Raw genomic sequence first — 26552 nt, 5'->3', positions numbered from 1 at the left:
GTTTAGTCCATTCTTGCTTTATGTCATGAAAGTTTAACAAGGTAAGCAATTATTGTGGACAGATTCATTTGGGGTCAATGTGTAAATTTGCTAATCATGATGTAGACTTACTGAAATAGGTCTTATTCTATTTTTAATAACATTTAAAACAAAAAGACAAATTAAGTACGTAAAAAATAACAATAGTTATCAATAACTTTATGTTTTAATTGCTAAATTTTTAATTGTTAGTTTTTATGACTGTTTCTTCTTTATGTGACACCAGGAGACATAAATTTGTGAGACGGGTAGCTATATAAATATGATGTATAAACAAATTAATTAGTTAAATAAATAGCCGCACTGACTACCAGATTGACTATTCTAACAATGCAATTAATTCTGACCCACCTGGAACAACAAGTCAGCAACCTTAACAATAGCAATTGTTAAACAATGGTAATTATCCATTATACGGTGACATATAACATGTGCCGATGAAAACTTAGTTCTTTTTTTTCTCTATGAAAAAACTTTCTTAAAGAGAAATTCATTATGATGATTATGTGCTACCAAGGAAATTTTTGATGCTGGCTCTTAGCAGTCACATAGATACATTATTGGAGCAACACTCAGTACTTAAATGCTGAAAACACTTTGCCCTTTGTTTCTTGTCAGTATACAGGTAGTCCTTGACTTATGACCACAACTGAGCCCAATATGTATGTTCATAAGTGAGAAATTTGTTAAGTGAGTTTTGCCCCATTTTATGACTTTCCTTACCACAGTTGTTAAGCAAATCACTGTGGTTGTTAAATTAGTAACACCATTGTCATGTGAACCTGGCTTCCCCATTGACTTTTCTTGCCAGAAGGTTGCAAAAGGGGATCACATGACCCCAGGGCATTGCAATGGTCATAAATATGAGTCAGTTACCAAGCATTTGAACTTTGATCACATGATCATGGGGATGCTGCAAAAGTCATAACTGTGAAAAACAGCCATAAGTCACTTTTTTTCAGTGTCGCTGTAACTTAGAACGGACACTAAATGACCACCTGTACTTAGAAGACTCAAGACTCAAGTCCAAAACTTCAACACTACCAACTGTCCTGTTTACTTCCTCATGAGTTTGAGATAAGAGCATAAGAAAGGAAAGATGAACAAGGGATAAGACAAGAAAATGATTCCAGATGGATTTATTTGGCCTGAGTTTATTCCAAACTGACTTCAAAAGAATTTCCCACCACCAAAAAATTATGTAGGGCACATGTAAACTCAAATACTTCTTTTGCTAGGATCTATAATTCATGCAATACCTCATATATCTAAACAGCTGGGTCAAAATTATTTTCTTTATAATTGAATGCTAAGGTACTAGACTATTGTTGCAAGTAATACAATATTGTAGCTTTTTTCCTGCATGCAAGCACACACATGTATGTGTGACTATGAATACCAGTTTACAAAACTCTAACTTATACCACACATATAATTTATATAAAGACATACAAAATGTTTACACTATAATTAGTAGAGAACGTGTGTACCTAACCACTTTTGCTTCGTATGCATCAATTTTATTAAATTTCATCCAATGATTCAGTTAACATAAATAATTTCTAAATGAACAAAAAGTGATAGAAAAGCTAATCACAAAAATTGATTGACTTCGGGCTTAACAATATTAATTTTAAAAAGAGACACTCTGAGCTGTAATTAAAACTCCAGGGAAAAGCTTTCGCAGTAATTCACTGAGAAAAATTATGGAAGAAAAAATGGCTTATCCTGCCTCTTTCGGAGCCACAATCTGTCTCAAAATTTTATAGATCATTAGAGCTCTCAAAGAAAGAAAGATTTATATTGATTAAGTAAGGAGGTGGGAGACATGAAAGTCTATGGGACTTTTCTAAAGACATTAAATATTCCATTACAGAGTAGCAACATCAACCTTCATCAAGGGTTACTCAGAGTCCAAGTCATGGGTATAATTTCATAATGCCCAGTTAAAATCAAAATAGAATAATTTTTAAACTGCTTTTATATTATATGCCTTTTCCACACTACTAATTGCCTATTATTATTATGGCGGCTGCTTTATGGCAAATTCATGATGATATATAAACCTGTGAAGGTAACAATAGCCTCAAAATCCTTACAATTCAAAACAGAGTATAACAGAAATTAAAAGGTGTTAAAAAGTTCATTTTTCATCAGCTAAATGTATACAGTTGGTATTTTACTACCATGAACTTACTGCCATGTGGCATGATGATGTCCCACATATTACAGCCAGTCGGGAAGTAATTGGCTGATTTTCACAGGGCAAGTTATATCCTTTCACGTTGGCTCCAATCATACCTGGTATAAAAATAAGAAGAAAACTGGCCTTTCAGGCAAAATGAAACTTTTACGTGATATTTGTTGAGAAACCTGCCAAATATTTTTTAAAAACCAGCCTGTATTTCAATTTTCGTGTCCTTGCAAAATATAGCGAAAAGTCTGCTAAACAGTAGGATGAAGCCATAAAATAAGAACAAGGAGAATTAAATAAGATTTATGGTTGGACATACCCAGTGGTAGTATTCAGCCGGTTCGCACCATTTTGGGCGAACCAGTAGCAAGGATTTGGCATGGGTCGCCAAACTGGTACTAAATTCTAGGTGGCCACGTCCCCGACCCGGTCGCCCGATCGCTGCTGGCTTGCTTGCCCCACCCACCTGATGCTCACCCACCCCGCCCACTTGACGCTCGCCCCTTAAGGTATTTCTTTTTTTTCCCCTCCCAACAATCAGCTGTTCATACGATCAGCTATGCTGGGATTCCCCTAGCTTGTCTTACTGCTTCGCCCGGGAGGATTCCCTGAGGCCCAGGAAAGCAAAAAATCAAGAGAGGGGCACAGCTCCCCCCCCTCCATTTTTTGCCTTCCTGAACCCCAGGGGAGCCTTCTGGGAGTAAAAACGCCCCCCCCCAGGAGGCTCCTGAGGCCCAGAAGGCCCCAAAATGGAGCAAGGGGAGGAGTTGCGCGCTCCCTCCAGGCTCCCTTTTTTTTCTTCCTGAGCCCCAGGGGAGCTTCCTGGTATTAAAAACATGCCATACAGGAGGCTTGCCTAAGGCCCCCAAAAACAGATGGGGGGGTGGCTGCAAAAAAGCAAAAAAAGGGGCAAAAAGCCACGCCCACCCTGTTACCTGGCCACACCCACCAAGCCACACCCACAGAAGCGGTAGTACAAAGTTTTGAATCCCACCACTAGACATACCCTAGGTCTATAGGAGATACAAGTTTCAAATCTGGTAGTAGAAAGTGTGTATATTAGTTATATCTGCAGAATTTCAAAATAAAAAATGATGAGGCAATATACCCTTGTTTCCCCCCAAAATAAGACAGGCTCTTATATTAATTTTTGCTCCAAAAGACGGATTGGGGCTTATTTTCCAGTTAGGTCCTATTTTCAGAAATATAGTAGTCATACTGACTTCTTGTTTGCCACTTTGCTCCCTTCTAAGTTGCATATGCATATCAAGCTAAATCATTGGGTGTTTTTGAATTCAGAAAATCAGAAAGTAGAAGAAGAGATCGTATTCTTCTTTCATGGAACCTGGACTTTTCCAGTAAAATTACTGAGAGTCCAAAGGAAAATAACTGTTTATATAATGTATAACTGTGTTATAAAATATGCTCTAGTAAAGATGTAGAGAGGTCTGCTGGCTTATAGTATAATTAATAAGACTGCAAGGTAAGAACCAGTTGTTCCTGTGCTAAAAACAACTGTTATTTCAATGTACATCAGGTGCCTTCCAAAGGCATCAAAAGAACAGCCAAGAAAAGAAAAAGCCTGACACTTAAACCCCGGAGCATAGACATTCATATTGAACGTGATTTGGGTGTCCTGAAGTGGGCAGATTTCTATGTGAATATGCCTTTACTCTTGTCTGCAATGAACAGATTAATTCTGCTGAGTCAAGTCTATGAACATTCTGCCAAGTACAGTGATTCCTGAATAAAGGATTAAATGTCTAGAAAGCTCAGATTTACAGCTGTGCTTGTATGAAACCTAACAGATAGCTTTAAAAGGATATTTTGTGTTATCAATCACATTTATAACATTTATAATCTCAAAAGCCCTCCATTTCAGTTGCTTCCAGAATACTTTAAAAAAAATTACAGACAATTCTTGGAAGATACTCTATCAGCCATCATGTTTTAATGGTATTTCTAGGATCAGAGTGCCAGGTGCAATCCAACTGTTTGCTTCATGCCCTATTAAATGAGTTGGTCTTCCTAGCTCAGTGGTGTCAAACTCGCGTTGTCACATCGACATTACGTGGCATATCGTGACTTTTTTCTGTTCACTAAACCAGGTGTGGGTGTGGCCAGCATGTGATGCATTCAGCCCGCAGGCCATGAGTTTCACACCCCTTTCCTAGACTGAGTTAAGGAAAATGCTGAATTAGAGACTTCATTCCAGGCTGAAGAAACCCTTCATTTGTTCTTACTGATTCTGAATTTCAGTTTAAAACATGACTACTTCATTTAATTGTAAATAATATCTAAACATTCACTAAAGCTTTGATGCTAATTCTTAGATTGTTTACTTCTTTAGTTTTTATGTGAACTGACTGTGAAAACTGCTGGCAGAAACAAGACGAAACTTCTAAACACAGTCTCCACTTCTGAAGGCAGTACTATCAACAAAATATGGTTATGATCTTTTTGAATAATCAGACTATAGTAATTAAAGATTCAACTTGTAATTCTATGAAATTTCTTTGGATAAATTCTAAATAAATAAATCTGGGGGTTGTTCTCAGTAGACATACTTAAGGTTTCTCCATATGTCCTACCAAAAGAGGTGAAGAGTACATAAACAGCAACTAAACCATGACGCTGGGTTCTACTGTTTTTTTTTCAACTAAGTTGTATCTGGATTCAGTCTTAAAACTTCAAGCAACAGTATAGATTCTAAGAAACTCTAAATATAGCTCTACTTTATTTTCAACATTTAATTTAAACCAGAATGCAAATGACTGTGGAACTATATTAAAATGAGTGTTGATCTTTTATCATTATTATTTTTTTCAGTAACTAAGATTTAATCAAATCTCAATGCTGAATGTTGAAAAGGAAAATGTCAATAAGATGCTTTTGTCAATAAGCATGGCATCTTTCACTTCTAAAATAAACACATGCATCTACATTAATCTCTTTCTTTTTAATATCAAAACATTTTTAAAATGAAATCCTGTTGGATTTTAAGTGAAGTGTATATTAAAATATTGATTGGGTCTTTACAGAGAGATTATCTTTTGAGGTGACAGTGGGCAATTATTTTCATCTCTTGATATTCAAACTTAAGTTCAACTATGACATTTTAAATCAAGCTGCATCATTATTTACTGTATGCTGATTTCTGTTACAGTTTATCAACTAATTTGTGTTTATATAAACTTCACCCACATTTGTTTGTACAAAAGTAAATCTATCCTTTACTGAGACCACATATATTAAGAATGAAGCTTTTTATTGATCCTTTTATTGATTCTTCAAATGATATTCATTTATATATGTCTTCAAGAAGACATTCTTTATCTTCTGTTTAAGAAGTTATTCACATTCTGCAGATTTGGAATTTCTATTTGAGGAATTTTCCATAATTTTGTATACTTGCATTGCATAATGTACAGCGATTTTTAGTTGTAAACCTTTTGACAGGCATTCTTAACAATAATGGAAAGAGAAGTCAGCTGTATTCCTAATCACTAGGAAATGAAGCACTAGCACATATTCAACTGAGATAAAACTTAATTCTGTAAAACAGAATTCCTGAATATCAAAATGCAAGCACTCTTATATGCAGAAATTCAAGCTGAAAAGAGTCTAATTGTACAAAGAGCCTGTTATAAAATGTGTATTTCTTTAAAAAGGAAAACTAATCAGAGAAACAGGTCCTCAAATCAATTCTGTACCAATATTGCACACAATTGGGTACTGTCTGTGTAGCAAAAATAGTAGGCAGTTGTATACAGAAATGACTTACTGAATCTATAAAGCAGCCACCATTTCTTTTCAATCAAAGCATTAGTGGAAAATAAGATAAGGAAAACAACTTGCATACATCAGCCCAATGATTGTCCAAGGTTTCTAGCACATTAAATCAATCACTAAAGAATGAAATCTCCCTATCCTCTTTCTTGCTTTGTAATTAACCTCCACAGTAGTGTACAAAACAAATGGATAGGAAGTAAAGAAGAAAGTTTTTAAAAACTATCTATCTACTGATTTCTGGTTTGTCGGCTTCGGTGACAGCAGGGATTCGCGTTTCTCCGCGATCCCTGCTGTGCTAGCCGCCTTGGTGCCTCCGATCCTGACGGATTTGGAGGCTAAGGCTACCCTGTTGGGGCAGCTGAAGAAAGGGGGGATCCGGACAGGGATTGAGAGGTATCGCAAACCCCCTCCCCAGCCGGCAATAACCCCCTTCTCTCAAGAAGGTGGAGCGGCGGTCTTAATGGCCGCCATGAAGAAGCCGGCAACTGGATAAAGAATGTGCAGGAGGAAGAAGAAGGAGTTTTAAAACGAAAGTTTTTTCTTGGTCGAACTGGGACCTTAAGGACATATTCAACACCTGGGAAAGTATTGGCTTTTTTCTGGACGCTACAATGTTCCCGATTGATGTTTTCAGCGGCGAAGAAAAGTGATGAAAAGGGAAAGTTACTCTCCCTCCCTTATGGAATTAACAAATGGACAAGGAAAACCTGCTTTTTAATAGAAGGTAAAACCTAAACTCCTTTGTTATAAGTGGGAAGGGAGAGGCTTGGAAAAAAAAAAATATTCTAAGACTTTGCTGGAGGAGATGCCTTGAAGATAAAGAGAATAGAAATTAATTGTAAAAAAGATTTAAAGCACAGACTGGACGTTTTTTCTTTCCCTAATTTGACTTCAGCCCTGGAAGAAAAAAAGAAGAAGTTTGTACTCTGCCTGGACTGTTTGATGACTTCGGGATTTTGGGACTTTTGGGAACTGTTTTAAGTTTGGAAATAACTGATTGGCTTAATAATAATAAGAGGATACAGAAAAAGAAGAAGAAACAGTTTAAAATGGCTCTATCTCTTGATGAACTAAAAAAACAATATTTAAAAATAAGGAAAGAAGGCAAAGATGTTATGGGAGAAGCCCTTTGTTTCCTAGATATGGCGCTTGTCATGTGTCAGCAAATTAAACAACAGCTGGAAGAAGCCGAGGAAGAAGAAGCCACTTTTAATGAACTAAATGGTGTGACTAAGAAAGAAAGGAGAAAGAGAGGAGCGAAAAGGAAGCACTTAAGAAATAAAAAAATATTTATGAAAGAGAAAAATAAGATGCAAAAACAACAGAATGCTAGAAAGCAAAAGGAAAGAGGAATGCAACAGAAAGGGGAAACCAAGAAGGCAGAGGTTTGGAGAGGAGGGGGGTAAAAAGTTTAGGCGGGCTAAGAAGGAAAGGGAAAAGGGGGAAAAGTTACAAAGGTATAAAACAAGATGGAGAAAAGAAATTTTTTTTAGGGATAATGGGTAATGTATGGGTTTTTTTTTTTTTAAAAAAAGGGGGGGATTCTGCAAAGTACACATGAGTATTGTAATAGTGGTATTTGTATTATAAGTAGATAATCAGAACTTTTTAAGATCTAATAAAAGACTAAAATATTAAGGTATAACTTTAAAATGTTTAATAATGAATGATTTTAAGTTTTAATAAAATACTAAAGAGAATGTTTAAAATGTTAGTTTAAATATAGAGTTTAATGGATTAATGTGTTGACTGTTATGGATTTATTATTGTAGTATTGGTTTTTGAAATAGTAGAATGTACTAAGCAGAATCTGATTGGGATTTAGGTGTTATTTTAAATTTTAATTTAGGGGAATGATAGAAAGGCATCATACTCTGATTAGTGATTCCAGGGGAAACTATTCTTTTTTATATTGGAAATGAGACAGATGTAAATGGAGAAATGGACAAAAAATATAAAAATATTTTTCTTTAAAGCAAGATTAAATATATAAAACAGAATTAAGATGAGGCAAAAGTGGAGAGGAGTTATATAATAGATATAGAATGGTAAACAAGATAGGTAATGGTATATAAGAAGAGCATGAATTCAATTGAAGTCCATACAAAAACAGGTAATTTGGGGCCAAGTTACTTTCTAAAAGAAAGTTTTATGTTTTTATGTTTATGTCTTGTGTGTGTGTGTTCAATTAAGAATTAAATAATAAAATCTCGGAGGAAGACTAGATGAGAACAATTATAAACAAGCCAGAGGAAAATATAAATGTGATTGAATAGCAGATAAATTAGAAAGGAAATATGACTGAATAATGATTAAAGAGAAACAATGTGGAATTTGGTAAAGGGAATTTACGTGTTTATATGGAAATGGGATAAATTATAAGTATGTGATATAAAGCAATGTGTTACCTGCCTTGTAAAGATTTACAATGGAAAGAGGTTTTATGTTTTTTATGTTTAATGATGTTTTGTTTGTTTGTTTGTAAAATCAATAAAACTTGTTTTTTTTTTTAAAAAAAACTATCTATCTACTGGTAAGTGGATAAAGAAACTGAGAGGGGGCTATAGATCCTCAGAGAATTCTCCCAAATTTTCCTTTCAGTTTTGCATTGTTTCTAAACATGACAAAACAGTATTTTAAAGAATTTCTAATTTATGCCTGGAAATTGAACAATTGATCCGCACCAAATTGACTAAAGAAAGAAGGAACTGTGTTTATTTTCCAGAAGTCTAGAATTCATTTGAATTTATTAATTTATTCTCCCTGTTTTCAAAACTTCTTTCCTGAGAGGTAGGTGCGCTAAACCTGATACTGGTTATCCTGAAAAGTAGAATTAACTATTTTTCGAAGAAAGATATATTATATATCTGATATATTATATATCAGCTGAATTACCTGCTACTTATTCTCTGTCCAATTAACTTGACCCAATGAATTATTATTATTTTCGAACCAGATAAAAATTTTCATTTGACCATCAAGATATTTCTTGGAACAATATGGGATGGAATAAATTATTAAACATTAAATGACCGGGGCTAAGAAACTGTACTTTAGACATGAAGATCTATAATATATAGAAACAGACATCTGCTAGTACATCAGAATTTTAAATGTAGACCAAATCTGCTTCATATGCCAGATCAGATCTGGAGTCATGTGAAGCAACAGAAGGAGAGGAGAAAAAAAAAAAGATCATGCTGTATCTGTACTGGAGGCAAGCTGAAGAATGTACTGAAATTAAACTTTATAAGGCAAAAGACGCAGTGGTTCAATCTATTTTTATCCCCATTATTTCAGCAACACATGTACGCTCTAACAAGGAAAACATTTGCACTGCAGAAAGTGTTCACTTTCAATATATTGTAATCAAACAGAAGATACAAATTTGAACGCCCTTATTGAGCAATATCACGGGATGTCTATGCCCTTGTTGGAGTCTGATTCTGAGGGGGAGATTGAGGAGCTGACAATGAGTGGCTATGGAAGAAATGGGGGAAAGGCACAGTCCGGCTGGGCATTCAGAGGAAGACCCAGGGCCACCCCCTCTTCATCCTAGGGCATGCAGGGAGGAACGGAAAAGGAAACAACGTGGCTTATGAGAGAGAAAAAGGCCTTGATCCCTTTCATTAACTGCAGCTGGGAGAACAGGATATAAGAAGGGTGTTTGCACACAGCACCTTGCTGGAAGCAAACTGCATTATCTTTTGTCGAGGCTTATCTGCATTTTGCCATTCTCCCAACTGTGTGTGCTTCATTATCTTTTGGAAGTCTGCAATTTATTAACCTGGCCTGTCGCGTTAATTACATCAGCGTGGTTTGTGTTGGTTTTTTTTATTTATACTTTATCTGTACTTTGGGTTTGGCCTGCATTTCTTCCCTTTGTAGACTGTTTTTGGAAGAGTTTGATCTCCAGCCAAGGATAACTGGACATTGGGAGCCAAATTGGAGGCATTAAAGGGACTTTACCTATTTTTATGACTTTGTTGCTTTTGTGCAACCCCTCGGGTCACCACACAGGAACAGACAACTATAGCAATGGGACTGCTCTGAACAACTATCATGTACTCAGGATATTCTCTTTTTTTTTTGTCAATCTGTTAACTATATTATTTAGTGCTCATTAATACTTTACATTTTATGTCTTCTGCAGATTTTTTGTAGACCTCTCAGAACAGAAGGTGCCATAAATTGGAGATTCAAGGTATTATTAAGGTATTATTAAGGTATTGTTGTTTTTGTGTAGTATATTGTTTTATTTGGTGTTACTGGACATAGGCTGTCTATAGTCTTTCACGATATCATAAACAAATTGATTAAATGAAATCAACAAATATTTTCTTAATGGTTTTTTTTCCAATGCCTTCCCTGCCACCAGTCTTATTTAATAGGTTATTTAATTATCTATTTACCCACTTATCTCTAACCTGCAGGACCCAATCTGGGTTGGTCACTGGGACCACAGGTTTTGTCTTCCGAGTTTTCAGACTCATGCCGGAGCCCAACTTCAGAAAATTTCTCTTCGGTTAGAAGACAAAATTTCCGACCCAGATCAGATCCTGCAACATTATAATGGGACATGCATATTTGCTTTCATTCGTGAGAATATCTATAATATCTACACAAATGGACCTGAGGTGGTTTACAATCAAAAATAACAACAACCCATAAAATATGACTGTCTCATCTCCCTAAGCTAAAATAGTCCTAGAATCTTCAACATTCATACACTTTGTAGAATAGACATGTTTTCTAGATTTTACTGTAGGCCAAGAGGTTAATGGCATTCCTTATCTCAAAAGCTAAGATATTCTAAAAGGCTGAGGGGACCACTCAGAAGGACCACTGGTTGATTGCCCATCTCCCTCATTTTCTATGGGACCTTTAGCATGCCATCCTTCAGAGACCACACAGGACCAGCCAAATTTTGGCAGAAGAGAGAGTTCAGCAGGTGCTAAAGATAGTTAACCCTCTGAATTGGAAGCAACCTGTAATCAGTGCAATGGACCACAGCATAGGTATAATGCTGCTAGCAAATGGCGCCATATGTTAATCAGTTGGAGATTCTGAGATTTCTTCAGAGGTAACTCCATATAGAATTGGCTGCAACAGCCTATGCACAAAATTACTGTATCTGTTTAGTCCAGGAGAGTCAAACACACGGCCCATGGGCCAGATGCATCATGTGCTGGCCACACCTATCCTGATAAATTACAGGATGATGTGACGACGCAAGTTTGACATCCCTGGTTTAGTCGATCTAACTTAAAATGCAGAACGATCCTATTCTATGATGCAACAGCCTGACAAAACCAACAATCATATCACAGAGTACCTAATCCTCCAGCATGTGCATCAATAAGTGAGGCAGCTACAGCAATCCCCTTAGACAGACCAAGATCTTCTGCAGCTTCCGCTGTTAATCCATTTCCAACTGGAGTTCCTGGAGGGAGAACTTCATTTCCTAAGCAGAAACAAGGGTGGGGGGGAGCAAAGGCTTACAATGCTGAGACAAATCATAGTTCACTATGTCCCTATCCTGAGACAACTTATTTTTTATTTAGCAGATGTAATACTGCAGTTTATTCTCAAACATATATACATAAGATATTAATCATGGCAAAGGAACTGGGCCAAAGGAACAAAAAGTCTAGCTGGGTGTTTCTTGAAGTGCGGCCTGAGGATTCCTGGGAAGTCCCTCAAAATCCACTCAGAGGTCCAAAATTAACATTATTTGCCAGTTTATGTTGAAAAATAATGTAGTGCATAGAGTATTCTAATGTACATAATATTAAAATCCGAGCAAACAATTGTGAGAAGCAATAGTGGCAGCAAAAGCATCAAATTTAAATTTAATACAAGAAATATTGATAAATGTAACCCATGTAAATAAACACTACCTAGACATTTTCCCTGATTTTTAAAAGTGGAAAAGGGTCCTGAAAGAAAAAAAGTGTAAGAAACACTGGTTAAAATTTTAAAAAGTTAGTTTTGTAATTTTTTTTTTATAAGTGGGATCACCCATTGGCAGATCATATTCAAGATCTCTCAAATATTAATACATGATGGCGGAAAGTTCCTGCTTTTGTTTTTATTTTTGCTTTTACTTTTTCAGATCATAAACATGCAAGTTAATGGACAGTACAGTATATTCCCCTATCCTGAAGGGATTCTGAACCTCTGGCATTTTAGAAAAAGATGAGATTGACTTTTATGATCATACTGTCTTGAAAGATCTGAGAGAGCAAGCAAAAATAATATACACATCCAAATAATTTTGCTAAATATATGGAGGCTTTTCTACCCACATGCTACATGGAGTCAGCAAACAAGGAGTGGGAATCATATTCTCCTCAGTGAATGCCTCATTTCCAGAGAAGATGAAAACAGCCCAACCAATGCTAACATCCCCAAAAGTTTGAGATTACACTGGGTTTACTAGAAAAAAATATACCTTAAGATCTGTACAATAGGCAGAATAAGTCTGTCTTCAGGACAAAGAAGAACAAATGCGCTATAAATGCACTAAAAGCAGACTTCTAATTTGGCCATTATACTCCTAAAACTAAAATCTTATGGTATCTCTGGACACCTGCATAAGAGGATAGAAGCATTCCTGTCAAACAGACAACAAATGGTCAAAATTGGGAACGTCCTATCAAATTCTGTACCTGTCAACAGTGGTGACCCCCAAAGCAGTGTTCTAGGACCAACTCTCTTCATACTCTACATAAATGACCTATGTGATCATATCAAGAGCAACTGCGTTCTCTTCGCTGACGATGTAAAGCTATTCAACACTACAGACAATACTGCTACCCTTCAAAAAGACCTTGACTATGTATCAGAATGGTCAAACAAATGGCAACTTCAAATCTCAACAAATAAATGCTCTGTCTTACATATTGGCAAAAAAATCAGAAAATAAAATACAGGCTGAATAGTCAAGACCTTGTTGATGATCCAAACTCTACCAAGGATCTTGGAGTACTCATCTCTAATGATTTAAGTGCTAGAGCCCATTGTAACTACATAGCCAAAAAGGCATTAAGAGTTGTTAACCTAATCTTACCTAGCTTTTTCTCTGGTAATATTACACTACTAACTAGAGCATACAAAACATTTGCAAGACCAATACTCGAATACAACTGATCAGTCTGGAACCCATATTACGTATCTGATATTAACACAGTTGAGAACGTTCAGAAATATTTCACAAGAAGAGTTCTTCACTCCTCTACTCGTTGCAGAATACCTTATGCCACCAGACTTGAAATTCTAGACCTAGAAAACCTAGAACTACACCGCCTTCAGTCCGATCTAAGTATAGTATATAAAATCATACATTGCAATGTCCTACCTGTCAATGAATACTTCAACTTCAACCATAACAGTACAAGAGCAAATAATAGAAACAAACTCAAGGTTAATCGCACCAAACTTGCTTGCAAGAAATACGACTTCAGCAACAGAGTGATCAATGTCTGGAATACTCTAACTGACTCTGTGGTTTCTTCCCCAAACCCCAAAAATTTTAACCTTAGACTTTCTACTATTGACCTCACCCCTTTCCTAAGAGGTCTGTAGGGAGCATGCATAAGCGCACCAACGTGCCTACCATCCCTGTCCTATTGTTTCTTTTATTTTTCTTATATGTATCCATGTATTCATAACTATGTTTTAATTATACCTATTATCTTGTAAGCAATTGACAAACCAAATAAAATAAAATAAATAAATTTTAATATTTTAGGAGTGATTCTCCAACACAGATACCTAAAAGTAATCTTAACTTGGATATATATTAAATTGAGGGTTCTCATTCAGTTGTTTGAGACAGAGACCTTCTTTCAGTGAAACCTTCACTTATGCCATCTCTTTTTCATGGCTGACATCTCATTTTTTGAAAAGGCTCCTTTCACCCTGTGAAGTGAAAAGCAAGTTTACCAAAGGAAAAAGCTGTCTGAACTGTTTCCTTTTCCTTTATTCTTGCCTAAACTCTGCCTGAGGAATTTGCTTGGCTTGTGTTTTGCTTAAAGAAAACGTAGGTGCTATAATGCCAATCACCTCCCACCTTTCCAGGAAGTTGCCAAGGTAACCAATTATTTACCAGGCAAATCTCTGGTTAACCTGACCAAGTAAATCATAGGATCCAAAGTTATCTTAATATTTAATAACATGATACACTTCACTATACACTTGACTTTAAAAACAACAAAAGAAAAATCCAGCAAAGGGGTCCAGTTGATTCAACCATGAGGTGTCCACTTATTCAAGCAATGCTTTTAATTTGTTGTGCAGAACTAGAGCCATTTATGTGGAACTAAAATTTGCTCCATCCCAAAAGAATCTGAAAAGAATAGGTCACTTGTTAAGTTAAAGTGGCGCTTACAGAAACCCTACGGTGTGTTTGTCTTAGTGTAAACCCCACTGACTTTGAGTAGCTTTTCTCAGTGAAAATATATAGTAATATGTTATAGGACCACAATTAAAGTCTTACATTTGGTTTCAATTCATTATGGTTAGATCTAAGTTAAGCAGAAATGGGCAGTCAAGGACCTGTGCCATCTACAATACCTATTTTGCAGTTCTTTAAGTTATCTTTACCAAAATATGGTGGCAAAATAATAGAATTTTGGATATAGTGTTTCTAGCTTTAGAGGTCTTTTTTTCAGAATTAAGGGAAGGCCTCTGAGAAACAACTAATGTCACAAGCAACATTCTGCAAGTTTCAAAAAAGGATGAGAAATAATAGTATTTTTGGTCCTAGTTTTCGCCTTAAGTGTAGGGTCCACTTTTTTTAGATCAGCCAAGTGTTGATAAGAATTAACTGACTGGCTAGTTGCCTGAGTCTGACTTTGTGGGCTGAGAAAAAGTGATTGGCCCAAATCACCCTGCCAGCTTTCATGCCTAAGGCAAGATTAGAAATCAGAGTCTGTTGGTTTATATAGCCTAGTGTCTAGGCTAGCCTAGTCTAGTGTCACTAGACCAAATTGGCTCTTGAACAAGAAACAAAAAAGATTAGAGCATGGAGTAAAAAGAACAAAATACATTTAAATCTAGCTTACACCAATGCCATTCATTATGCTTCTCCATACCTGCCCAGGGGCATTCTCTCTATATGACTAAACTATTTCTTGCAAGTGAATAAAAAAAAAAATCACATTCGAAGAATGTATTTGCCTTGTTTTATCAAAACTTAGCTATATAATTTTACTTTTTTAAAAAACATGAAAATAAGGGGGAAATTGAGCAGGCAGCCTCTGAGAAATACTGAAATTTTTTAGATGATTTTCCTTTCTGAGCAAATGAGCAAATGATCAATTCTATACACTACAGAATGCTGTAAATCTCTTAAGCACTGCAAGGGAATGTGAATTCAAGCCACAGCTATGTGTAGTGATCCTATGCTTGTTACAATGAAGTAATCAAGGCAATGCAATTATCTGTCAGCTAGATAAATAAATCTATCGCTCCAGTTCATTTAACAAGGAAAGATAGGGAACCCATAAAACACCTGAACTGGAAGATGATTCAGTGAAGAATGACGTGTTTCCAGATAGACCTTGATTGTTGAAGGCACAAATATCCCTCTGTAGCACAAAGTCCTTTATAAGAAGTGTGAGTTGGTAAGCCAACTAATCCATGCTTATGACTGGATTATCGTAATGTGTTATTCAAGGGGCTGCTCCTAAAGATGTTCCAGAAGCTTGTTAATATAAATAAGGCAATAAGAATACTGATTCTATCCAGCCTATATGATTATATTACTCCAGAATTATGGCATCTATACCAACACGAAATCACTTCTGGTCTCATTTCAGAATCCTACTTCTATTAGTAAATTCACTTATGGTTTAACTCTACAGTATCTAAAGGAATAGCTCTTTCCATATATTTTTACTTTAAAGTTAAATCAATTCCTAAGGCTCTTATTGGTGCCATAATATAAAATATGAAAAGCTAACCAGAAAAATAAGGCTGGTAGCCTTGCAACTCTGAAAACCTTCCCAGAGAACACGTGTGATATTTATTTTGTTTGTTTGTTTTAGAATCAAGGACCTACTTATTGTCCGGGCTTTTTATTGTGTAAAAAATTAATATTTATGCTTTTCAATTTACTTTCTTTCTGTTGCTTCATTGCTTATATATTATGTATGTTCCCTGCTTATTTATTTGTAACAGTAAATACAAGATGTTCTCCCCATTACAAATAGTTAGAACAAAATAAAGAGAACATATTGTACATATGTTGCTTTCATATTAGCCATATTGTCACTCTTTTATCCATCCAGTTACCATGGGTAATTGTAATGCTGGTAATTATCAGATGACTATGTGTGGTTTTGTATTGCGCTCCAATATTCTTTCATGAAGACTTATTCTTTTATAAAGTCAAAACATTTTTGTTATTTTTTGCTGAACACACACAAATGTATTTCACCATCCTGACCACAACAGCCATACAAAATACTATTCAGGGTTTGTTCCGAATTTGATTTGTTAAGATCTACCTATTTTGGTACTTGTCAACCATAGGTATATATATATATATATAGGAATAATAATGAAATCTCCTAATTGCTGGATAGCGACTTAATAATTTTGATCAGTGGATTCTGCTTTCTTTAGAGAGAAAGACAGTAGAAACTTTAGGTAGGGTTTCCATGATCAGTGACTTTGGAAACCACATTGAGGTACCTTATATCATATTGTGTCAGAATTATATACGGTTCACTTAAGAATTATATAAATTTAAGGATGTGTCACTAATTTTTTCAAAGCAGGAGTAGTACTAGTTCACAGTGCAACACTGGTCCATTTATCAGTGTTGATATTAATCCTTCAAGTCTTAACATCAGTTCAAACTTGATATTTATTTTGTGTGATTGTTAGAAGTGACAATGGTTTAATTTCTCATAGAAGTTTTATGCCTTGTGTGTTTTTTTATTGTTAGAATATGAGAAAAAAAAATAGCCCAGCAGAGGTTATGTACTCTTTGAAATAAAGATGGTAAATACCAGTCACTTTGCTCTGCATGTGGGTTTCAATATTTACTTCTATCTACCTACCTATTGAGTATCTGGAACACTGAGCATCCAAGCAACATTCTGATGGGCAGAGTTGAGCACCCAAATACGGGTAAAGAAATAGCTTCACAATCACAAGAAGAAGCCTCAGTGTCAAAGCATCAAGACAGGAGTAGGCACATTCATAAGTCTTGGAAAGGTTGTTCCTTCCTACAAATGGATATTAGAAGACAGTATCTAATTACAGATACAGATAATCAGAGTTGGAAGGAGCCTTGTAGGTCTTCTAGTCCAACCCGCCCCCCTGCCCAAGTGGGAGACTCTACATCATTTCTGACAAATGGCAGTCCAATCTCTTCTTGAAAGTCTCAAGTGATGGCGCTCCCACAACTTCCGAGGGCAAGCTGTTCCATTGGTTGATTGTTCTCACTGTCAGAAAATTTCTCCTTGTTTCCAGGTTAAATCTCTCCTTGTTCAGTTTCCATCCATTATTCCTTGTCTGGCCTACAGAAGCTTTAGAAAATAGCTTGACCCCTTCCTCCTGTGGCAGCCCCTCAAATATTGGAAGACCGCTATCATGTCTCCCCTGGTCCTTCTCTTTACTAGACTAGCCAAGCCTAGTTCCTGCAACCATTCGTTGTATGTTTTAGCCTCCAGTCCCCTAATCATCCTGGTTGTTCTTTGTATTTTTTCTAGAGTCTCAACATCTTTTTATAATGTGGTGACCAAAACTGGATGCAGTACTCTAGGTGTGGTCTTACTAAGGCTTTATAGAGTGGTATTAGTACTTCCCTTGATCTTGACTGTATCCCTCTGTTAATACAACTTAGGATTGCATTAGCTTTTTTGGTGGCTGTTGCACACTGCTGGCTCATATTTAGCTGCTTGTCCACTAAGACTCCAAGATCCCTCTCACAGTTACTGCTATTGAGCCTGGTTTCACCCAGTCTATATGTGTACTTTTGATTTTTCTTGCCTAAGTGTAGGACTTTACTTTTCTCTATATTGAATTTCATTTTATTAGATTACGGCTCAGTGTTCTAGTCTGTCAAGATCCATCTGGATCTTGAGCCTATCTTCTTGGATGTTAGCTATTCCTGCCAGCTTAGTATCATCTGCAGATTTGGTAAGTTCCCCTTCTATTCCTTCATCTAAGTCATTAATGAAGATATTGAAGAGTACTGGGCCTAAGACGGAACCTTGTGGTACCCCACTGCTTACTTCCCTCCATGTAGACTTAGACCCATTAAGGACTACTCGTTGAGTATGGTTTGCCAGCCAGTTGCGAATCCATCTAGTGGTGGTGCTATCTATTCCACTTTTTTCTAGCTTACTAAGAAGTAGGTTGTGGTCTACTTTATTGAATGCCTTGCTGAAATCTAAATATATTATGTCCACAGTATTTTGCTGGTCTACTAATTTAGTCACTGTGTTGAAGAATGAAATAAGATTGGTTTGGCATGATCTGTTTTTAACAAACCTGTGCTGACTGCTAGTTATTACTTTACTTGTTTCTAGATGTTGGCAGATCTGTTTTTTTATTATCTTTTCCAGTATCTTCCCGGGTATTGATGTTAGGCTGATTGGTCTATAGTTTCTTGGGTCTGTTTTTTTTTTCCTTTTTTGAAGATGGGAACCACATCAGCTCTTTTCCAGTCCTCTGGTAGTTCCCTGGTGCTCCAGGATTTTTGAAAGATATGGTGCAGTGGTTCTGAGATGACCTCTGCCAGCTCCTTTAAAACTCTGGGATGTAATCCATCAGGCCCCGGTGATTTGTTTTCAAGATCAGACAGGTGTTCTCTTACTATTTTTTTGCTTATTTAACTTTTATTTCTGGTCTGTCTTTTACAGTTATGTTTTTGGTGAGTTGAGCTATAGTTTCTTTTTGAATGAAGATGGATGCAAAAATGAGTTAAGCAGTTCTGCTTTCTCTCTGTTGCCTGTTACTTCCTTGCCATCTTCTCTCTTTAGTGGACCGACTGTTTCCTTGATTCTTTTTCTTGTTATTTATATGTTGGAAGAAACTTTTTTTATTATCTTTGACTTTTGTTGCAAGTCTTTGTTCGTTCTGAGCCTTTGCTATCCTGACTTCGTCTTTGCAGATTCTGGCTATCTGCTGATAGTCTGTCTTTGTTGTATATCCTTTTTGTACTTGTCCTTTTTTTCTTTCAATTTGCCAATGAGATCTTTGTGTAGCCAATGCTGGTTTCTTCTTGGATTTCTTGTTTTTCTTTCTCAGTGGTATTGTGCTGGTCTGGGCTTCTATGATCATACTTTTTAGAGTTTCCCAAAATTCTTGAGTTGTTTTCCCCTTTAGGATTTTTATCCATGGAATCTTTCCCAAGTTCTCTCTGAGTTTATTGAAATCAGCTCTTTTAATATCCAAGATTCTGGTGTCATTATGTTCTGTTGCTTGTGTTTGTGAATTCTAGTATGACATGGTCACTCTCACCCAAGGTTCCTGCAGTTTCAACTCCCTCTATCACTTCTTCTCTGTTTATAAGAATTAAGTCCAGTATGGCTGTCCCTCTAGTTTCACCCTCTACCTTTTGGACAATAAAGTTGTCAGCTAGGTTGGTAAGGAACTTATTTGATTTCTCACTTGGTGCAGAATGAGTTTTCCAATTGATGTCAGAATAATTGAAGTCTCCCATTACTATTGTTGTGTGTTTCCTGCATATGTTTGTTAGTTGGCTGGCAAAAAGGACATCTATTTTTTCTGCTTGATTGAGTAGCCTACAATATACGTCTATGGCCATGTCATTCTTTTTTTCTTTTATATTGACCCATATGCACACTAGGTTTTCATCTTTGGTTTCATGCATTTCTGTAGCAATATAGTGGTCCTTTACATACAGTGCAACTCCACCTCCTCTTTGATGGGGTCTGGGTTTTTTTTGAATAGTTTGTATCCTTCTACCAATATATTCCAGTTTTCATCCCGCCAAGTTTCTGTTATCCCAACTATATCATATTTACCTTCATGTATTCGTAGTTCAAATTCACCCTGCTTGTTCCCCAGACTTTGTGCATTTGTATATAGGCACTTGAGAGCTTCATGTCTGACACTGTGTTTCCTGTCTACATAACCTGTGTTGTGCCTGCCTGCCCCTACTTTCTTGCCACCTGTTTGATTAGTGCACATGGTATGGCACTCACTATTAAGTGCTTGGTTTTGGTTGGCATCAAGGTTGATAATCTTACCTGCAAAAACATCTATTTTGCATGCACTGTTATCCTTATCAGTTTTAGGTTGCTGGGGACAGAGATGTTCTGAATCCATTAATTCTCTGTCCCCGCTGTTCAGTTTAAATGTTTATCCAGGAAATCTGTGAATTTAATGCCAAGTAACTCAGTCCCTTTCTTTGATGGATGCAAACCATCTCTTTTGTACAGTTTTTATTGGACCAGCTGCAGACATCATGACTAATAAAACCAAAGCCTTCCCTTTGACACCACTCCTTTAGCCACACATTAAATTCTGCTATACGCTGCCCTTTCCCTTTTTGTTCGTTGTATAGTGGTAGAACCTCTGAAAAGATAAGCCTACAGTCCATATTACTAAGTTCATACCCCAAGCTCTGGAAGTCTTTCTGAACAGAAAGTAGATCCTTCTGGGACAGATCAGTTGTACCAAGATGTATAATAGCGTCAACATCACAGCCCTTGCTGGCATTCTTGACTATCTTAAGAATACGCTTCTTGTCTCTGCTGGCAGTAGCACCTGGTAGACATCTGACCTCTTTCAAAACCTCAGTATTCTTTCCTAAATTTACATCCCTTACAATTGAGTCCCCAACCAGAAGGTGGCTTCTCTTTTTGGATGCCTTGCTCTTCTTGTGTGACTGGTGCATAATATCTGATTCACACTTTCTCCTTTCCAAAGTAAGTTCTTCTTCTAGGACCATGATCCCTGGCTTACTTAAGTTATCATTATCACAAGTACCTTGACCTGTCACTTTAGTGTCCCTATTAAGGTCAGCAAGGACATTGTATCTGTTATGCATGGACACAGCAAAAGTTTTGTGTTTATGGTCCACAGCTCTCACCCTGCCAGATCCCATGGTTGTCCATACTGCCCTTTTCCTGTAGGATCTTTATGGTAGTGGGGGCTGGTAGCACGGCAGCTCAATAGATGTCTGGATTGGGCACCTAATTTCTGCTTGGAGAGCACAGTTTAGAGATTCTAGATAGGTAATCTGTCCATGTAGACTGGTAATTTTTTTACAAAGAGGACAGTATCCAAATTTGAAAAGAGTACTGCGAAAGACAGCTATAAAACAAGTATTATACTGAACTAAGCTGGTCATTTTGAAATAAAATAAAATCACAATTAAAATAAAATCACAATTAATACAGAGCTTTAGTAAAACATGCAACTAGCTGATTTAAGTCTACAGAAGAACAACTATGGGCTTTCATCCAAAACCATAAGAGAAATAAACTCCCAATAAAGACTCTTGCTATAATACATATGATAATATGGAATATACAATGCAAATTCTTCTCTCCTAATTATTTAGGTCACTGTCATCACTTAGTATTCCTTCAAACAATTCAGAGGTTCAGATCTGAACTTAATTACATGCAACCAGGGGTCACATATTAAAGACTCTTCAGCTGAGCATCCTTCATAGAAGTGTCTGTTATCAGAATCCATATCAATTATGTCCCTAAGATCTCTACCTTAGAAGATGTCTTTCACCAGACATCTAGATATCTGTTCTCCAAGATGAAAACATTCTACCAAAGCAAATAATTTCCCTGCCATCACCTGTCTTTGTAGGAGCTCTACCCCTCTCATTTGGAATCTGGATGGGGCTGTAACTCTTGCCTCTGCAAAAATAAACTTTTAAAAACTGTTTTTAATTGATGTTTCCAAATCTACGTAGTTTTGGGTTGTGTGGTAGCCAGCATTGGGGAAACCAACAGCAACATCATGATTTGTATTTTAAGAAAAGTAGCAATGCAATAATGTTAGGAAAAATGTAACTTGCTCAGATTGAGATCTGCTTAAAGAAGCTAGCCATCAAGAGGAAAAAAAAGAGAGAAAATGGAAACACGAAAACCAGAAACTTGTGAGTTCATTGTGCTGTACTTTCCCAACTTCTTATACCTTGGTGAATCAGGAAGGCATCTGCATGAGCCACTTCTAAATATTATTATGTTTCCCAGGATGTAAATCACCTTTCAACCTAAGTAATGTCTCTTGCATATTTCTGTCAAGCTTATCTTTCTTCCTCTCTGTATTTATCAAGAAGTCAGCTAAGGCTGAAGCCTAATATCAGCCTTTGTAGATGCAAAGTAACATCTACATTACATCTATGCCATGTCCTCTTTATATGAGGGAGGCAAAGAGATTGACTTGCCAGATTTCATCTACCGCCAACATTTCTTCTTGACACCTGATTTTGTTTATATATTAATTTACCTCTGCTAACATTTTTCAAAACTGCTGTACTGCATTTATTTTTATTTTTCTGTTTCTATGCGGTCTTATCAAAATAAATAGCAGCACCAGAGACCTTGGCTGATCTTGAAAAAAATTAAACTGGGTACTTGGTTGGGAGTTCATAAGAAAACCCAGGGCTATAGGTTAGAGCAGGGGTGTCAAACTCGCAGCCCGTGGGCCCGATGCATCACTTAGTGGACACACCCACGCTCGGTTTAGTGAAGGGGAGGAAAATCATGATACATCATGTGACAACTTGAGTTTGACACCCCTGGGTTAGAGGAAAAAGTTGAAAATATTCCAGAAAAAGGCAGTGGTAAAGCACTTACTGTTTCCAAGAGAATTACATGAATATGCTATCTTATTATCAGGAATTGAGCTTGATTCAAGGGGGTGTTTGCCATCTAGTTTTTATAGTTTTAATCATAATTTGTTTGAGTGCTCTTTCTGAACAGAAATACAGGGATCCTCAACTTATGCCCACAATTGGAAACTGAACTTCTGTTGCTAAGCAAAGCAGTTGTTAAATAAGTTGAACTCAACTTTATGACCTCTTTTGCTGTGCTCATTAAACTACATCACATCATCGCTAAGTAATTCTGGCTTTCCCTGTTGGCTCTGCTTGTTGGAAGCCAGCCAGAGAGGGGATCAACTTATTTTTGAAAGCACCAGAGAGCAGGACAAGAAACAATGGATGGGAACTAAACAAGGAGAGAAGCAACCTGGAATTAAGGAGCAACATCCTAACAGTGAGAAAAATTAACCAGTGGAACATCTTTGCCTTCAGAAGTTATGGGTGCTTCATCACTGGAAGTTTTTAAGAAGACTAGACAGCCAACTGTCTGAAATGGTATAGGGCCGTGATGGCAAACCTATGGCACGCATGCCACAAGTGGCATGCAGAGCCATTTGTGCTGGCACATGAGCCGCAGGCAAATTTACTTCACTGCGCATGCATGCGCCTCACAGCTGATTTTTCGACTAGTTTGAGGCCTTTTTCGGCCTCCCAGAGGCTTGGAAAAAGCCTCTGCAAGGCTTTTCAGGCCAAATTATAGGCCCATTTTGTCATTACTGGAAGTGATGAAACGGGTCTATAATTTGGCCTGAAAATCCTTGTAGAGACTTTTTCCAAGCCTCTGGGAGGCCGAAAAAGGCCTCAAACTAGTCGAAAAATCAGCTGTGAGGCGCAGTACAGGTAAGGGGGTGGGGAATTGTGTGTGCATGCGCAGGAGGCATGGAGAGGCCGCGCATTGCATTCTGGGTGCTGGCACACAAGTGCCTGCGCCCAAAAAGGTTAGCCACCACTGGTCTAGGATTTCCTGCTTGAGCAGGAGGTTAATTAGAAGACCTCCAATGTCTCTTCCAGCTCTGTTCTGATTGAGACTGAGACAGAAAATTATAAATGGTGATCTGATGACCCCAGACACTAAAACCATCATAAATACATACTAGTTGCCAAACTTCTGGATTTTGATCATAAAACCATGGGGAGGCTATGACAGTCATAAGGATGAAGTTGTTAAGTAACTTTTTTACAGCACAATTGTAATTTCAAACGGTCATTAAACAAATGGCTATTCAGTCCAGGACTCTCTGTATATATAAATTTGATACCAAAAAAAAAGCAAAAGATGGGCAAACAACCAGAGTGTCAACAGGGCTTTGGTGAAGCAGGAGGAGCTTCACTTGGTGTCTTCTGGATAGGCCTGGTTGCCTTTGCAAAATGGAAGTTTCTCATTCTTAGGTAAACATAATCAACCACTGAACTTCCTGAGGTAATTGTACTTTAATCTCGACTATACAGTAGTGTAGGTTTTACGGTTGAGCAGTTCCATAAATATCTGAATTCGACTGAATTTTCCAACACAAAACAAAAATATTGAAAATATTGATGTTGGATGATGCCAAGTGAAAATAAAATACAGAAACTATGCATGAATAGAAATCCAGCATATCTTAGTTCATCAGGAACAACTAAGCCGTACAGTTTGACATCCAATGGTTATTCAAGCAGGCCGCTATACAAGCTTTTAAATTTTTATTTGCTCCCTGTTGCATTATTACTGAGCCCCAGAAAACCTCTCTGAATGATTTCTGTTCCATCTAGAAAGAAGGAAGTGAATCATAGGGGAAAAGAATCACCCATTGAACTCTGCACCCAGAGGGAATACCAAAACGCTGTACGGGGCAATTGGAGAAAAAGACAGTTTGAATCTCTTTTGCTGTTGCATCCAATAACTTGTTCTCAAATTCTCTGAAGTATACATAAAGACAATATTAATTACTTGTATGCTGTGCCCATTTTGTACGCATCCAACTACACAAATCTTTGGAATCAAGTTGTAGTAGAAAAAAAAATCCACAACATTCCACATTATGTAGTAAGATAAAATGAACTCGCAAAATACAAAAATCAGAGATAGCATAAAAAGCTAATGGAATCTATTGCTCACATTTGTTTATACATTTACAATTTAAGTGTAGAAGAATTAGCTTCAAAATACTTAATTATCATTTCCACATAGTACAACTGTGGCTTATTACATACCGTATCCTAGTTTTGCTATCTCAAACTGTCAATTATATAAATGAACTTCTTATTTGCACATATGGGTTTAGTAATTTAAAATGGAAAGCGCTTTCCTTGTCCTTGAAATGAACAATATAAATATTGTATTCAAACTCTAGCTTGAGCTTTATAAATTATTTAAGCTAAAAAATAAAAAAAAATTCTCCTCCGCAGGGCAACTTGGCCATTAGGGTGCTCAAATTTCTGCTAAAACATATAAGTAGTATCCTTTTAGCGTAGAAAGAAATAATTGCCAAAAGGTAATTGCTATTAGGATTGTATTTAAGCAGAGGAGGGGAAAATTGAAAGACCAATATTTAAGAGCATCTGTAAAATTGTAAAAAAAAAAAGGGGGGGGGTCAAAACCCCAAGGCGATTATCACAAGGGGAATTTCTCTGCTTTTGATCCAGCATTGAAGCTTTCAGTTGCTTTCTACTGGGGGTAAACAGGTCTGTTCAAAATCAAATTTATCCCAATTGGCAAGATCATTGTTACAGCACTAAACTTTTCAATAAGGAATACCTATGACTATTTCTTTTTAAAAAGGGAGGGGGGAATAAAAGGTATTGAATTATTTTATATTTTAATAATGTTTTAATTTTTCTTTACATATAATAGATTGTAAATTGCAATTGGTTTCATGAGCTTACATATGATTTTATATTTTGTCAATGACTGGAACCATTAGAAGGAATCAACACAGCAATTCAATAGGTCTTGGTAACAATAAGTGTTGTAAACCCAGTCTCACAAAGATATGTCGGAGGAAAAAAATATATTTAAAAGCTCATATTTGGGCTAAACTTTTGTTCAAAAGTCTTCAATGATTACTTTTTAATTCAATGGTTTCAGTGTAACATTTAAGGAAAGATCTGCAAATATCTTCCCTTCTACTATGATGAGTGTTCCTTTGATACTGAATAGATCTAAAATCCACAAAAATGTTGGCTTAAATCTTGGAAACAATTCAAGAAACATGTTAATAAGATGTCAAGTTATTCAGAGAATGCTTGTGTTCCATGAAATACAGTTTAAGAAACACTATATTAGATGACATCAAAGAACAGAGCCAAAATCTAATGTTCTCCTATGAAAGTAACCTGGAGTATTCAAAGAAGTCATTTTAACAGCCATTGTTTGTACTTCCAACAGACAGGGATTTTTCTCTCCCACTTTTGGAAAGTGGAAAAATAGGTGAAGCAGAGTAACAGAGTTGGAAGGGACCTTGGAGGTCTTCTAGTCCAACCCCTGCCAAGGCAGGAAATTATATACCATTTCAGACAAATGGTTGTCCAATCTCTTCTTAAAAGCCTCCAGTATTTGGAGCATCTGCAACTTCTGGAGGCAAGTCATTCCACTGATTAATTGTTCCAAGTGTCAGAAAATTTCTCCCTAATTCCAGGTTGCTTCTCTCCCTGAATTAGTTTCCATCCATTGCTTCTTGTCCTGCCTTCAGGTGTCTTCGGAATAGGTTG

General features: G+C 36.7%; 1 protein-coding gene across 9 annotated transcripts in view; it reads right to left on the bottom strand.

The window, feature by feature from the left end:
- Positions 1–26552, bottom strand: part of FGGY (FGGY carbohydrate kinase domain containing) — a 146796-nt gene that overhangs the window by 82935 nt on the left and 37309 nt on the right. For 4 of the 9 annotated variants that reach the window (XM_087929990.1, XM_087929996.1, XM_087929991.1 and 1 more), the window contains exons 7-9: positions 17098–17265; positions 11361–11489; positions 2237–2340 (exon numbers count right to left, since the gene is read on the bottom strand). In XM_087929990.1, coding sequence (XP_087786116.1) covers positions 2237–2340; positions 11361–11489; positions 17098–17265 — 401 coding nt within the window. The remainder of the gene's footprint in view (positions 1–2236; positions 2341–11360; positions 11490–17097; positions 17266–26552) is intronic. The other 5 variants (XM_087929993.1, XM_026707187.2, XM_087929998.1 and 2 more) reach the window with 2 other exon arrangements.

This window comes from Pseudonaja textilis, chromosome 3 (genome assembly GCF_049901715.1).
Source record: "Pseudonaja textilis isolate UNSWEBS1 chromosome 3, rPseTex1.2, whole genome shotgun sequence".
In the NCBI taxonomy this organism is placed as follows: Eukaryota; Metazoa; Chordata; class Lepidosauria; order Squamata; family Elapidae; genus Pseudonaja; species Pseudonaja textilis.
The sequence above is the reverse complement of the archived record's forward strand: the minus strand, read 5'-3'. Positions and strand labels throughout refer to the sequence as shown.